Below are 14,560 nucleotides of genomic sequence, written 5' to 3'. Positions count from 1 at the left end.
GCGTGGTAATAGTGTAGTCTTTCTCGCTGTGGGCGTGCTCCTGTAACCCCTCCGTGCTCTCTCGCTGCCAGGGTACGAGCTGCTGTACCAGCCGGAGGTGGTGCGAGTGTACACCTCCCTGCTGAAGGAGAGCAAGAACCCCTCGGTCCTGGAGGCGGCAGCTGGAGCCATCCAGAACCTGTGTGCGGGCCGCTGGACTGTGAGTGGATCTGTCTGGTGTCTGTACTGTATTAACCCCTCTCTCTCAGTGCAGTGTTAATGTCCTGTAGTGTCCAGTCAGTGTGTCTGGACTGTATTAACCCCTCTCTCTCAGTGCAGTGTTAATGTCCTGTAGTGTCCAGTCAGTGTGTCTGGACTGTATTAACCCCTCTCTCTCAGTGCAGTGTTAATGTCCTGTAGTGTCCAGTCAGTGTGTCTGGACTGTATTAACCCCTCTCTCTCAGTGCAGTGTTAATGTCCTGTAGTGTCCAGTCAGTGTGTCTGGACTGTATTAACCCCTCTCTCTCAGTGCAGTGTTAATGTCCTGTATTGTCCAGTCAGTGTGTCTGGACTGTATTAACCCCTCTCTCTCAGTGCAGTGTTAATGTCCTGTAGTGTCCAGTCAGTGTGTCTGGACTGTATTAACCCCTCTCTCTCAGTGCAGTGTTAATGTACTGTAGTGTCCAGTCAGTGTGTCTGGACTGTATTAACCCCTCTCTCTCAGTGCAGTGTTAATGTCCTGGAGTGTCGTCAGTGTGTCTGGACTGTATTAACCCCTCTCTCTCAGTGCAGTGTTAATGTCCTGGAGTGTCGTCAGTGTGTCTGGACTGTATTAACCCCTCTCTCAGTGCAGTGTTAATGTCCTGGAGTGTCGTCAGTGTGTCTGGACTGTATTAACCCCTCTCTCTCAGTGCAGTGTTAATGTCCTGGAGTGTCGTCAGTGTGTCTGGACTGTATTAACCCCTCTCTCAGTGCAGTGTTAATGTCCTGGAGTGTCGTCAGTGTGTCTGGACTGTATTAACCCCTCTCTCAGTGCAGTGTTAATGTCTTGTAGTGTCCAGTCAGTGTGTCTGGACTGTATTAACCCCTCTCTCTCAGTGCAGTGTTAATGTACTATATAAACCTCTCTTTTTCTTCCACAGTATGGGCGGTATATCCGGTCCATGGTGCGCCAGGAGAAGGGTCTGTCTTTGATTGCAGAGCTTCTTTCTCACAACAATGACCGTGTAGTCAGAGCGATGTCTGGCGCCATGAGGAACCTGTCCATCGATACCCGCAACCGCGAACTCATCGGTAAGTCTACCCGCAATCCTAGACTGTCAGTGGCATCCCCGTGCTTTGGCTTACTGAACACTTTGCTCAGAATTGGCTTGAAGTTGGACAGTTTTGTCGACACGCGGAGGCTAGTAAGAACCAGATTTGTAGCTGCTGAGGAAAGTTACGCGAGTGATTTTTTGTGTGGTTTACAGGAATGTAGTTTTCCGAGCAGGATTTCTGTTCTTTGGACAGTGCAACGGTAGCTCATTGGAGTTCCCCTGGATCCCAGATAGTTGCAGTCATCTGCCTTCTGTTCTGGAGAAGACGGATCCCTTGGGTCTGTGACTCTGGGGTCTTCATACATGCAGTTCAGTCCCACACCTGCTAGATTTCTGGTGCCCACTGGTGTCTTTTTCTCTCAAAGTGCCACCTTTGCAGTCTAGAGGGTTAACCCGTCTCCCTCTCCCAGTGTGTACCCAACAGTGTCTGCTCTCTGGATTAGGGGGTTAACCTGTGTAAATTTCAGTTCAATTCAACGTGCTTTATTAGCATGACCGATGGGTACAGTCAGTGTTGCCAAAGCAAATAAAATAAAATTAACATGAAACAAAAAATTAAATAAAATCTACAGACATTTACAACAAAGACGCATCATAAAATATTTGTGTACTGTAAACATATTGAACATTATTGGGAGACAGACTCACTGTTCCTCAGGCTGTGACAGGGGATCACATACTGGGCTGCCAGTTCAACTGAGTTCCCTCCTCCTTCTCCAAGTAGGATTGGGATTTGTTGTGATTCTGGCAGGTTTGGGAACTCGGGGATTAGATTTCTGAATTTAGGGAAGAATGTTTCTCTAATCCCAGAGTATCTGTCACAGTGCAGTAGGAAGTGCACCTCAGTCTCTGTTTCTCCCCGCTGGCAGTGGGAGCACAGCCTGTCCTCTCTGGGCAGCCAGGTCTGCCTGTGTCGCCCAGTTTCTATGGCCAGGCTGTGGTCACTGAGCCTGTACTTCCTCAGGGTCTGTTTCTTTTTGCTGTTTCTTATCTTGGTCAAATATTCGGCTAGTGTGTATTGTCTGTTTAGGGTTCTGTAGCATTCCAGTTTGTGTGTGTCCCAGTGTGTGAGATATTGCTCTTTGATCTGTGATGTGGTTGAGTCTGAGTTTTGATGCTCTAGCACTGCTGCCCTGAGGCTGGCTGGTGTTGGTGTGGCTCAGGTCATTGAGCCTCAGGACCAGCTGGCTCAGGGGGCTCTGTTTTGGGCTCACCTCTTGGCTCAGCAGGGCTTTGTGGTGGTAGGAATTTTGGTTGCTGTTTTTAAGGTGTAGCTAATACTTTAATACTCTTTTCTGTATGTTTATCAATAGTGGGTACTGGCCTAATTCTGCCTTGCACCCATTTTAGGCGTTTTTCTCTGCACATGGAGGATGTTCCTACAGATCTCCATGTGCAGAGTTTCTGTGGGGTTTTTGTCCCAATGAGTGTAATCCTGGTCCGTGAGGGGACCCCACACTTCACTGCCATATAGGGCAATGGGTTGGATTACACTCTCAAATATTTGGAGCCAGATTCTTGTTGGTGGGTTGATGTTGAAGAGCCTCCTTCTTATTGCGTAGAAAGCCCTGAGTGCCTTCTCCCCCAGTGCCTTCACTGCCAGATCAAAACTCCCAGATGAGCTGATGGTGAGACCGAGATATGTGTAGCTGGATGAGTGCTCCAATGTGTTGTTGTTCAGTGTGAATTTGTACCTGTTTCCTTGAGGTCTGGCTTTCTTGTGGAAAACCATAACTCTGGTCTTGTCCAGATTGACTGTCAGCGCCGAGGTCTGACAGTACTGCTCCAGCAGTGCCAGGTTCTGTGGGCGACAGCAGGACCAGGTCATCTGCATAGCGCAGGAACTTCATTTCTGTGTCGTGTAGTGTGAGACCAGGAGCTGCAGACTGCTCCAACATTCCTTCTAATTCGTTGATATAGATATTGAACAGTGTTGGGCTCAGGCCGCAGCCCTGTCTCACCCCACGGCCTTGGTCCTCTCTCTCCCAGTGTGTACTCGGCAACCAGTGTGCTCTCTGGATTAGAGGGTTAACCCCCCTCTCTCTCTCTTTTTCAGGGAGGCACGCTGTTCCCAACCTCGTTTCTAACCTCCCGGGCGGCCAGCAGCAGCCGGCCAAGGCTCTCTCCGAGGAGACCATCGTGTCCATCCTCAGCACGCTCAACGAGGTGCTAGTCAGGAACCTGGAGGGCGCCAAGACGCTGCGACAGGCCGGGGGCATCGAGAAGCTGGTGCTGATCAACAAGGACGGGTGAGGGGGTGGGGCAGGCCGACCTGGGGCGAGGGGGGTGGGTCAGCTCAGGATGAGGTGTTGGTAACGTTGTGGGGCTCACTGGGGTGAGGTTCAGCAGGATGGGATCAGAACTGTGGGTTCAACACAGTGGTTTGGCAGCTTGTTCCACACTCCCACCACTGCCTGTGTAAAGTGCCTCCTGTTGTCAGGTTTAAATGCTCTCCTGCGTGGCTTCCAGTTGTATCCTCAGGTTCTAGTTTCACTTTTGGTTCTGAAGAAGTCTGTGGGCTAGACTTTGAGACAGAAATCAGGGAGGGGACAGGATACAAGAATCCAAGCCTCTAAGTTATAATTAGTGATGCCTTATAAGTTTATAATGGTTTTCTGGACACTCCACTCAGTGCTTTACAGACACTGGAGATCCCCTCCACCACCCCCAGTGTGCAGCCCCACCTGGATGATGCTCCAGTCTGCTCACACACACCAGCTCTCAGTGGGGAGGAGAACAGAGTGATGAAGCCAGTTCAGAGATGGGGATTATTAGGAGGCCATGATGGGTAAAGGCCAGGGGGAAATTTGGCCAGGACACCGGGGTAACACCCCTACTCTTTTTGAGAAACACCCTGGGATTTTTACTGACCCCAGGGAGTCAGGACTACGGTTTTACTTCTTATCCGAATGACAGTGCCTTCTTACAGTGTAGTGACCCTGTCACTATACTGGGGCATGAGGACTCACACAGACCGCAGGGTGAGCGCCCCCCCTAGTGGGCCCCGCTAACACCTCTTCCAGCAGCAGCCTTAGCTTTCCCAGGAGTCTCCCCTCCAGGTACTGACCAGGCTCACTCCTGCTGAGCTGCAGGCTGATGGGGCTGCTGGCAAGTTAGCAAAAGTGAACGAGATTCAGCTGTTTAGTTGGAGGCTGTGGGACTGCAGTGAACTGGGGCAGGCGTGACGGGCTGCGTCCTTCACTGCGGCCCCTCTGTCCAGTTTGCTCCTGGTGACGAGGCCGGGCCTGCCCTCTCGTTGCAGTAACCGGTCTGACCGAGAGGTGAGAGGGGCGGGGCAGGTCCTGCAGACGGTGTGGGGCTATAAGGAGCTGCGGCGCCCCCTGGAGAAGGACGGCTGGAAGAAGACCGACTTCATGGTGACCCTGACCCCCCAGGCGACGCGGAACAACAACGCAGGATACGAGGACAGCACCCTGCCCCTCATCGACAGAGGAGGTAACGTCGGTCACCGTGACGCTGCGGTCCTGTCATTGAGAGGGGAAGCTGTGGGATTTTGGTGCAGATTGCCACCTGACCATTTGCTGGACTCCTCTGTTTCCCCGTCGGGGGGGCTCCACACAGCGTCTGTCCTGCGCGAGGTGACGGGTATCTCCTTCTGTCGCGCGTTTCTGCTGCCCCATTGAATAAAAGCTTGTCAGTTTGCGAATAGCTGAGCAGGTATAGGTGTGTGTGACACTTGTGTTGGGTCATCCACAGGAGAGAAGAGGGACAGGGACAGAGACATGATCCCCTTGAACGATATGGGACCAGGTGAGTCAGAAAGACTAATTCCCTCGTTCTCCATTATTTCTCTCACTTCCTCCCTCTGTTGATATGTGTGCCCCATTCCTTCTCTCTCTCTCTCAGATGCCTATTCCACACTGGACCAGAGAGACCGGACCCATACTCTGGAGCGCTCCATTGACCTGTCTGACCGGGACACTATACAGGTACAGGCATGATCACGCTGGACACAGTCCAGTCCAGTCCTGACAGCCCAAAGAGTGACCACAGCCTGGACATAGACACTGGACTCAGGCAGACCTGACCTGAAACTCAATAGAGCTGCAGCCCAGTATGTGATCTCTGTCACAGCCTGAGGAACAGAGGGAGCCTCTAATGTTCCCATTAGTGAATGTCTTGCTAATTATTGCTTTCACAATCCTGTAATTTATTGTTCAAGCCAATAAAGCTTTGACTTTGAGAGGTGCACACAATCATAATTAACGTACTTTGCATACTGAATGCACACAGCCAGTCAGAGCCAAATGTACATATACTTTCATATAACATTCTTGCAAGTGTGGGGCTTGCACAGAGCTCAGGTACTGACTGTCTTGCAGGGACTGTGGCAAACGCAGTTTTATTTTCAGGACCTGGACTAACTTGCTGATCTTTCTTTCTCTGTTTGCTGACCCTTCCCTCTCTCTCCCCTGTCTCACTCTCAGGGTGGTGTGTATGGTGGGGGCAGTAAGGGCTCTCTCCCTCTGGTTGACTCCTATGATGGTTAGACTAACCTTTCCTTGCACTGCATGTGTCAGCATGGTATGTCATCAGTACGCCAGCACATTGCTCACTCATGGTCACCCTCTGTCATGTCAGTGTCTGTACATTCTCTCTCAGTGCTGTGTTAATGCACTGTAGTGTCCAGTCAGTGTGTCTGTACTGTATTAACCCCTCTCTCTCAGTGCTGTGTTAATGTACTGTAGTGTTCAGTCAGTGTCTGTACTGTATTAACCTCTTTCTCTCTCAGTGCTGTGTTAATGTCCTGTAGTGTCCAGTCAGTGTCTGTACTGTATTAACCCCTCTCTCTCTCTGTGCAGTGTTAATGTACTGTAGTGTTCAGTCAGTGTCTGTACTGTATTAACCTCTTTCTCTCTCAGTGTTGTGTTAATGTACTGTAGTGTCCAGTCAGTGTCTGTATTAACCTCTTTCTCTCTCTGTGCAGTGTTAATGTACTGTAGTGTCCAGTCAGTGTGTCTGGACTATATTAACCCCTCTCTCTCAGTGCAGTGTTAATGTACTGGAGTGTCCAGTCAGTGTGTCTTGACTGTATTAACCCCTGTCTCTCTCAGTCCAGTGTTAATGTACTGTAGTGTCCAGTCAGTGTCTGGACTGTATTAACCCCTCTCTCTCTCAGTGCAGTGTTAAATGTACTGGAGTGTCCAGTCAGTGTGTCTGTACTGTATTGACCCCTCTCTCTCAGTGCAGTGTTAATGTACTGTAGTGTCCAGTCAGTGTGTCTGGACTGTATTAACCCCTCTCTCTCAGTGCAGTGTTAATGTCCTGTAGTGTTCAGTCAGTGTCTGTACTGTATTAACCTCTTTCTCTCTCAGTGTTGTGTTAATGTACTGTAGTGTCCAGTCAGTGTGTCTGGACTATATTAACCCCTCTCTCTCAGTGCAGTGTTAATGTACTGTAGTGTCCAGTCAGTGTGTCTGGACTGTATTAACCCCTCTCTCTCAGTGCAGTGTTAATGTACTGTAGTGTCCAGTCAGTGTGTCTGGACTGTATTAACCCCTCTCTCTCAGTGCAGTGTTAATGTCCTGTAGTGTTCAGTCAGTGTCTGTACTGTATTAACCTCTTTCTCTCTCAGTGTTGTGTTAATGTACTGTAGTGTCCAGTCAGTGTCTGTATTAACCTCTTTCTCTCTCAGTGCAGTGTTAAATGTACTGGAGTGTCCAGTCAGTGTGTCTGGACTGTATTAACCCCTCTCTCTCAGTGCAGTGTTAATGTACTGTAGTGTCCAGTCAGTGTGTCTGGACTGTATTAACCCCTCTCTCTCAGTGCAGTGTTAATGTCCTGTAGTGTTCAGTCAGTGTCTGTACTGTATTAACCTCTTTCTCTCTCAGTGTTGTGTTAATGTACTGTAGTGTCCAGTCAGTGTGTCTGGACTATATTAACCCCTCTCTCTCAGTGCAGTGTTAATGTACTGTAGTGTCCAGTCAGTGTGTCTGGACTGTATTAACCCCTCTCTCTCAGTGCAGTGTTAATGTACTGTAGTGTCCAGTCAGTGTGTCTGGACTGTATTAACCCCTCTCTCTCAGTGCAGTGTTAATGTCCTGTAGTGTTCAGTCAGTGTCTGTACTGTATTAACCTCTTTCTCTCTCAGTGTTGTGTTAATGTACTGTAGTGTCCAGTCAGTGTGTCTGGACTATATTAACCCCTCTCTCTCAGTGCAGTGTTAATGTACTGTAGTGTCCAGTCAGTGTGTCTGGACTGTATTAACCCCTCTCTCTCAGTCCAGTGTTAATGTACTGTAGTGTCCAGTCAGTGTCTGGACTGTATTAACCCCTCTCTCTCAGTGATAGACTAATACTAGGTCATATCTAACTTCATGTAACTGTTGACTCATTTACTAACACATCTTTAACTTGTGTGTTTGGGTGCGTGCAGTCGTGGTGTTTGGCTATCCAGTGCCAGGTACTTTTCCTCTTAAGCCCCCAGATTTGGGAAATTTCCAGTTAAGTCAGCTGGTACACTTTTGTAGTCCTATACAGGCTTGATCCAGCAGGGAGGCCTATTGACTTGTTCGCCCATGTCCCACAGCTCAGTTGAGGTGTCAGGCACACAGACAACATGACAAGTTCACAGCCCAGCCACATGGCGGCACTGTTAACAGTGAGGTACACCTGACCAAGTGCATGCCCATCAAGCCCTGGCGTTGCTTGGTGTATTGCCTCTCTATAGAGACCCAGTTCCACTTGGCTTAGATGTGACCCTCTGCACTTAATATGCTGTAGTGTCCTAGGTGATCTGCTAGATTCCTATTTGTTAGTACTAGAATCTCATCCATCTGTTTTTTTTTAATGCATTTTAATGTTTCAGTGTCCTCCTGCAGAAGTTCACAAGTGTTGCCTGTATCAGCACCCTCGTGAACACTTGTATCGGGTCTCCTCCTAGTCTTCCCTGCTCAAGACAGGTCCAGATCATGGACTGCCTATCTAATTTTATTATTCTCGACATTAAGAACGTGCCTAATTGTACCCCCTTTTAAAATAACATTTGTCGCTGCTCTTGCACGACCTACCTCTTCATTTAGTTTTCCAAGGGCAGTCGCTTGAGTCTGTTGGAAGTCTGTTATAAGCCCCAGAAAGATTTCTTGTTTGAACACGTCATTATCCTGACTTGGTTTGCTAACAAAGCTTTTTTTTTTTTCCCCTCTCCCCCCTGACAGAAAAACTGATCATTTGTCTGGCCAGGAGAGACCCATTAATCCCCTCTCATTGCCGGTAACGGAGGGATACAGAATAGCAATGTGGACGACTGGAAATCACCCCTCCCTCTCTTTTGCTGTCTCCTTCTCTTTCTGAACGAAGTGACCCGGAGTTGACCGTGGCAGACTCGCATCATCGCAGGGGGGCCGGAGACTGTGCTGCTTAGTGTCAATGATAAGTGAGCATGTGAGTGCTCATCCTATCGGTTCAGTTTTAGACTTGACATTAGTCATTCTTTTGGGGGGGGGGGGCGGGGAGAACACCCAGAATGCACCATCGTTGCCGCAGCCAGTTTCGTCAAATATCCAGTCCCAGATGAGTTTGTTTGCTCCCTGCCTGGAGATCAGCAACGCGCTGCTATGTAAAAATATCCTGGATTCGTACAGGAGAGAGAACACTCACTTTCGAATTCTCAATCTTCGGCTTCAATTTTATTAGGCTATTTAGAGTAATTCTCTTGAGACAATCATTTATTTCTGTAGCTGGACCTGCTAGTATCCTGTTGTCAGTCATCGAATGAGGGCAAACGCACAGCAGTGTCCATTACTTTATAATTGTTGAAGGTAGTAGCAATGGCAGGGATGGTCCATTCTCATGAGTTTTGGTTCTAGTTGTCTGTACCTTCATACCTCAGTATGAACAGAGTTTCCCTTCCATGATGATTTCTGCTCTTTGATCTGTTTGTTCTGTTTTGGGGACCACAATGTTTCTCTCTTGAGTCGGTGCATTAGTCAGGTCTGCTGTTGCCTTCAGTAACACATCTATGGGCGCATGACAGCTGCACCTCTTGTAAAGTCAGTAGTGTCAGTCTCTAGTAGCAAAGCACACTGAAGGGCAAGGCCATGTCTGCTACTGCTTTAGCCCTCCATTGAAGTCTCTTTGATTATCGTGTCTGTCAGTTGGAGTTCTGGGGGGCTGCAGTTCAGTTCCCTTTTTTATTGCACGATCAGTTTTCTCCTCTTGGAGGTTTCTCCCTTTCCGCTGTTTCCCAGAAAGGACTCGACAGCGCTCTGTTTGCCCTCTGAAAGCTGCAGTTCCCACTGAACACTAGAGCCCGCTGTTGTTCATACCAGTGCAGGGCAGACTTTTAATTCAGATTATTTTTTTAAGCAAAAATGTTTTTTAATTTCTCTTGTTGTTGATGGCTTTTGTTTTCCATTGAAAGATAAATACAGATTTGAAATAACTTCCTCCCCAAGTTCTAGTGTGTTTAATTTTATATATATATTGGTTAATCTTCTAATTATTGACTTTTATATATGTACAGGAGGCAGGAGCTGGTTTAGTATTGTTAGTCTGTAGGTTTGGGATGGGAGGGGTGAGAAGGGGGGTAGTGTACAATTTCAGTGATTCCAGACTTTGTTTGTTGGGGGTTAATCGCCCATCTTCTGCTTTATAAATCGTGGGCAATGGCCGTCACGCTGGGAGTGGGGTTTGGATCAGCAAGCAGGCCGGAGTCCGGTTTAATTCCGGGTCGGAGCTCCGATCTCACATTTCCCAGTCGGGGCTGGAGGCGCTGGCGGGGTCGGTCCCAGGGTGGCGTTTCCATGCTCCGAGCCCGTCCCCGAGGAAAGCAGGCGTTTTTCAGCTCTCCGAAACCACCACCCCCACCTTCCGTGCCTCCGTGTTCCCGGCGTGAAGTTCTCTCTCTGCCGGTGTTTTTACCGGGACAAAACCCCGCGGGCCGGGGGCATTGGCCAGTGCCTTGAGAAGCCCTCCCAGTACAATGTGAAGCTTGAGGCCCGGTGAGAGCCCCAAGCCCAGTTTGTGCCCTGCGGGCTGTGTGTGTGTGTGGGGGGGGTTCAGCTGTGGTCCCAAGGCTGGGGGGCTGCCCCGGTGCGGAGCGATCCGGTCTCGGGACCCCGAGGACAACGGGAGGAAGGCGGACCCGACCCCCTCACTCTTCCCGAGGGAATGAGAGAGGGCCTGGTGATTTCCGGGATTGGAGGGCGGCGCGGCACAGTTTCTCTGGGGGTGCCCCCCTCACACCTGTGGGGCTTTGTTCCAACTGAGCGCCCTGTTGTGTGGCTCAACCCACAAATAGCAGTGGGGTTTCATTTTAACTCTTGTCTTCAGCTCTTTTGGAAGTCCGGTTTGGAGGTCACCTCTGTAACTAACGCACCTTGAAAGAGATCTCAAATGGGAGGGCGCAGGGGAATATAGAACCAATTTAAGTAAGAAGCTCAGCCAGAGCAAAGCCCAGCAGGCGTGGGGCTCCCCAGGACACGGACTGGGAACCCCTGTCTCGATGCAGTGGAGCAAACCTGTGATTGTGAGAGACTCTTGAGCTCGTTAGAGAAGTTAATTTTTGTTTTCTTAAAAGGCCTTACAATCGTGATCTCGCTTCCTGTCTATAATTGTCACAAAAAACTCATCTGTGGTGCTTTTGAACTCTGATTAATCCAATATTACTTCTTAACATGATTCTGTTTAAAGCTAGCACTGCTGTTAAATTGAGTAATTCAGTAGAAATTAAACTGAGATGCACCAGACGTGGTTTCTGTGAAGCCCCTGTCAGAGATCTGGAAATAAAGCATTGCAGAGTTTTAAAAAGGAAAGGTACTGTGATGAGCAGGATGAGACAGGCCACGCTGGACTGCAGAGTGGGTGATTTGAGAGAGAGAGACAGGCCACGCTGGACTGCAGGGTGGGTGATTGTGTGTGAGAGAGAGACAGGCCACGCTGGACTGCAGGGTGGGTGGTTGTGTGTGTATGAGAGAGACAGGCCACGCTGGACTGCAGGGTGGGTGGTTGTGTGTGTATGAGAGAGACAGGCCACGCTGGACTGCAGGGTGGGTGATTGTGTGTGTATGAGAGAGACAGGCCACGCTGGACTGCAGGGTGGGTGATTGTGTGCGAGAGAGAGACAGGCCACGCTGGGCTGCAGGGTGACTGTCGGAGAGAAACAGGCCATTCATCTTGGTGTGCTCATATCAGGAACTCCTTGTCCACACCAGATAGAGACGAGCTAGGTCTTGGAAATAGTTGAAGAAAAAGCACATTTTAACTATAAATATTCCATTATGTTTTAATTTTTGTATCTTCTGATGTATTTTGTTTCTGTGGGAAAATTCTTAGTGGGGAGGTGTTGGTTAAAATCTACACTACATTTTTTAAATAAAACATTTACCACTAATTTCTTTTAAATAAGACAAATCACATCTCTTAATTGCATTTTTAATTAAGACTGCAATCAGTTTTCTGTTTCTTGGTTGTTGCAATACTAATTAAACTGTCTGCCTACACTCATGTAAGTTGGATAATTTCAGTGGCATATGTAACAGGCAATACAATTTTTTATAAATAAAGATGTTTTTACAGCCTAGGTTCATGGCTCCGTTTTCCAAATGTCCTAAGTCTGCTTTTATGGGTTTAAAAACATTTTAGGGGATTAGAAGGGAATTTGTTTAAATCCTGCATCTCTTAAGGGAATTTGTTGCAGTTTAAAGATTTTGTAAGGGAATTTAGGGTGCCTGTCTACCTAAACATTGAACAATTACCAGGCTTCCAGAAAAAAGCAAGGGGTTTCAAATAAGATGGGTTCATCTGCGTGTCCTTCCTTTACATTTCTATAGCTTCTTTGACTGTTAAGGATACAAAAGCCCTTCACATATAGGAGGGGACACATCCACCCCTAATTGAGTGCAGCTCCACCTGGGAGACACACAGCCCCCCCCTGCACCAGCAGCCCCACCTACAGACACACAGCCCCCCCCTGCACCAGCAGCCCCACCTACAGACACACAGCCCCCTCCTGCACCAGCAGCTCCACTGCAGAGATTTAACTCCCTGCTCTTTCAGAGCGTCCTGTCTGTAATGACTAGCAGTCAGGACCCTGGGGTCAACATTTGAACGCCACCATCTACTACACTAGAGTGTCACTGGACACCATACTGGGGCACTGGCCAATTCTGGACCAGAGACCATGCTGGTTGATCGCAACCATTAGAAAATCAACCGCGAGGCTTTCCTCAGAGGTCTCCCATCCCACAGCTGAGCAGACCCAGACGTGATAACTGTTGATCTGATGAGGTTTGGCTAGAATGTGGTTGTGCCGGTTGATCTAAAGAAAAAAAGTTCTCTATCCTCTCCCTCGGAGTTGGACACAAAAATAGGATCAGCTGAAATCTTGCAAACAGGAGAAATTTGTTTACAAAAGAGAGGAGGCCACTTGGCCAGTCAAGTCCGTTGTTCTAAGTACGTTACCCAGCCCGTTTCAGGAAAGTGAGGGTATTGGCTTCAACAATGTTGGTAAGCAGTTTGGTTCACACACCCACCACCCTTTGTGTAAAGAAGTGCCTCCTGTTGTCCGTTTTAAATGTGCTATGTCTTTTCCTCTTGTCTGCATAAAATGTCATAAATGGTTTGCTCAGTCTCGACATATTTTCCACGTTTGCTAATAGTCTTAGTTTGGTATGATCTGCAAACTGGACTTGCCGACTGTTCTAGGATCTAAAGGTCAATTATATAAATCGGTGACCCTAGTACAGGTCTCTCTGGTTCTCCATTAATAATATTATCGCAGGTGCAGCATTTACCCATTATCTTTACTGTTTTCTATTTAAAGTCCAATTCTCTGTTATGGGGAACCTGGTATTTTTAGAAAGCTTTTGATGATGCCTTGTGTGTATCCATTGTTTATTTAGGTGAGACCTACCTTTTCTTAATCCATGATGAGTTTTTCCTAGGACATCAGCCATATACTGTAGGGGATCCTCTAGTTCAGTTTAATAGTTTCCATTACATTGAATAAACATCTGACTTATTGCTCTATAATCTACTGCTCACCCTTTCTAGGAACAGCTTCCAAGCGTCGTAGATTCTACCCCTGCCTTAAGCGCTTTTCTGACATGTTTTTCCTGTTTTCGGTTTTGAAATACAGGCGGCAGGGCAGCCCAGGGGTTAGCGTTGCTGCCTCACAGCGCTGGGGCCCTGGGGTGCTGTCTGCGTGGGGTTTGTATGTGGTCCCCATGTCCTCCCTGTGATGGGGCCCATCCCACGGCCCGCAGTGTCACTGGGATACTGGGTACTTGCTTCCAGTATTCGTGGCGTCCCTGTTGATCGTGGTTTCTGACTCAAAGCCACACTCAGGACAGAGTCCAGTACGAGTTGAGAGCCTGGGAAACGGTTGTGCCTGTTTGCACAGTGCCCTCTTGTGGGCAGCAGTCAGTCTCCCCAGCCATTTACATACACTGTAAACAGTCATCCAAAACCTGCAGTATATGTACAGGACTATATATTTTTTAAAGGAAAATCTAAAATGCATAAATTGTTAATAGTGGTGTGGGAATCATGTTTGGTTTTTGTGTAATGCGACATTGTGTAAAATGTCTGTCGGGGAGCAGGGTGTCTTTAAGGTAATGGTGGAGGTTCCAGACGATGAGCTCGGGTGAGTTAGTCCCGTTGCAGGATTCAAGGAGGAAGGTTCTGACTATTGTTGATAATTTGAGAAAGTTATTGTTTGGTTCCTGCGGTTTCCTTGCCTGCTGCCATGTAAAAAAATGACTTTTTTAAGTCTCCTTCGTGGTTCAGGTTAGCTTCTACTGTGAACTGAGCCGAGGTGACCGCACAGGGAGGAGAGGGCCCTGTGACACTCCCTCAGCCCAGGGGCACGCTGGGAGGTTCACTGGTTCAACTGAACACCAGCCAGTGTTCGAAACACTCCTGCCCTTCGTTTCGGCGACTGTAGGCCATCGGCAGGCACCGAGTTTGCCTTCGATCTGCTTCAGCAGAGGGAGTGGTCGAGTCAAACTCCAGTGCCGTCGCCTCTGAGGACTGAAGAGATTCAGTTCCTTTGCCCCGTTAGCGTGTGGCACAGCGAGTGTGGGTGTCCAGTGCAGTTCTCATTCTGATCCGGGTGGGGTTCTGTAGTGCTGTTTTATTCATTTTCTATCTGGGACACCAACGAACTAATTGAACCAATCGAGTGGCTAACGAGTTCCCTCAGTTGTTTTCCAGATCAGCATCACACCCAGGGCTCCGGCTGCTGTCACCGAGAGACTCGGGTGCGACTCTACGCTCGGTTCACAGGTGTGTTTTGACTCAACA

General features: G+C 48.5%; 1 protein-coding gene across 11 annotated transcripts in view; it reads left to right on the top strand.

The window, feature by feature from the left end:
• ctnnd1 (catenin (cadherin-associated protein), delta 1) overlaps window positions 1-11,837 on the top strand; it is a 37,022-nt gene extending 25,185 nt beyond the window's left edge. For 9 of the 11 annotated variants that reach the window (XM_088642705.1, XM_088642704.1, XM_088642708.1 and 6 more), the window contains 8 exons: window positions 72-199; window positions 1,122-1,272; window positions 3,352-3,544; window positions 4,558-4,751; window positions 5,013-5,066; window positions 5,163-5,245; window positions 5,744-5,840; window positions 8,473-11,837. In XM_088642705.1, the coding sequence (XP_088498831.1) occupies window positions 72-199; window positions 1,122-1,272; window positions 3,352-3,544; window positions 4,558-4,751; window positions 5,013-5,066; window positions 5,163-5,245; window positions 5,744-5,806 (866 nt within the window). In that variant the 3' untranslated portion in view covers window positions 5,807-5,840; window positions 8,473-11,837. The remainder of the gene's footprint in view (window positions 1-71; window positions 200-1,121; window positions 1,273-3,351; window positions 3,545-4,557; window positions 4,752-5,012; window positions 5,067-5,162; window positions 5,246-5,743; window positions 5,841-8,472) is intronic. The other 2 variants (XM_088642713.1, XM_088642707.1) reach the window with 2 other exon arrangements.
• Window positions 11,838-14,560: the final 2,723 nt, after the last annotated feature.

Source organism: Lepisosteus platostomus, chromosome 8, assembly GCF_059453375.1.
Source record: "Lepisosteus platostomus isolate fLepPlt1 chromosome 8, fLepPlt1.hap1, whole genome shotgun sequence".
NCBI classification, from domain to species: Eukaryota; Metazoa; Chordata; class Actinopteri; order Semionotiformes; family Lepisosteidae; genus Lepisosteus; species Lepisosteus platostomus.
The sequence above is the reverse complement of the archived record's forward strand: the minus strand, read 5'-3'. Positions and strand labels throughout refer to the sequence as shown.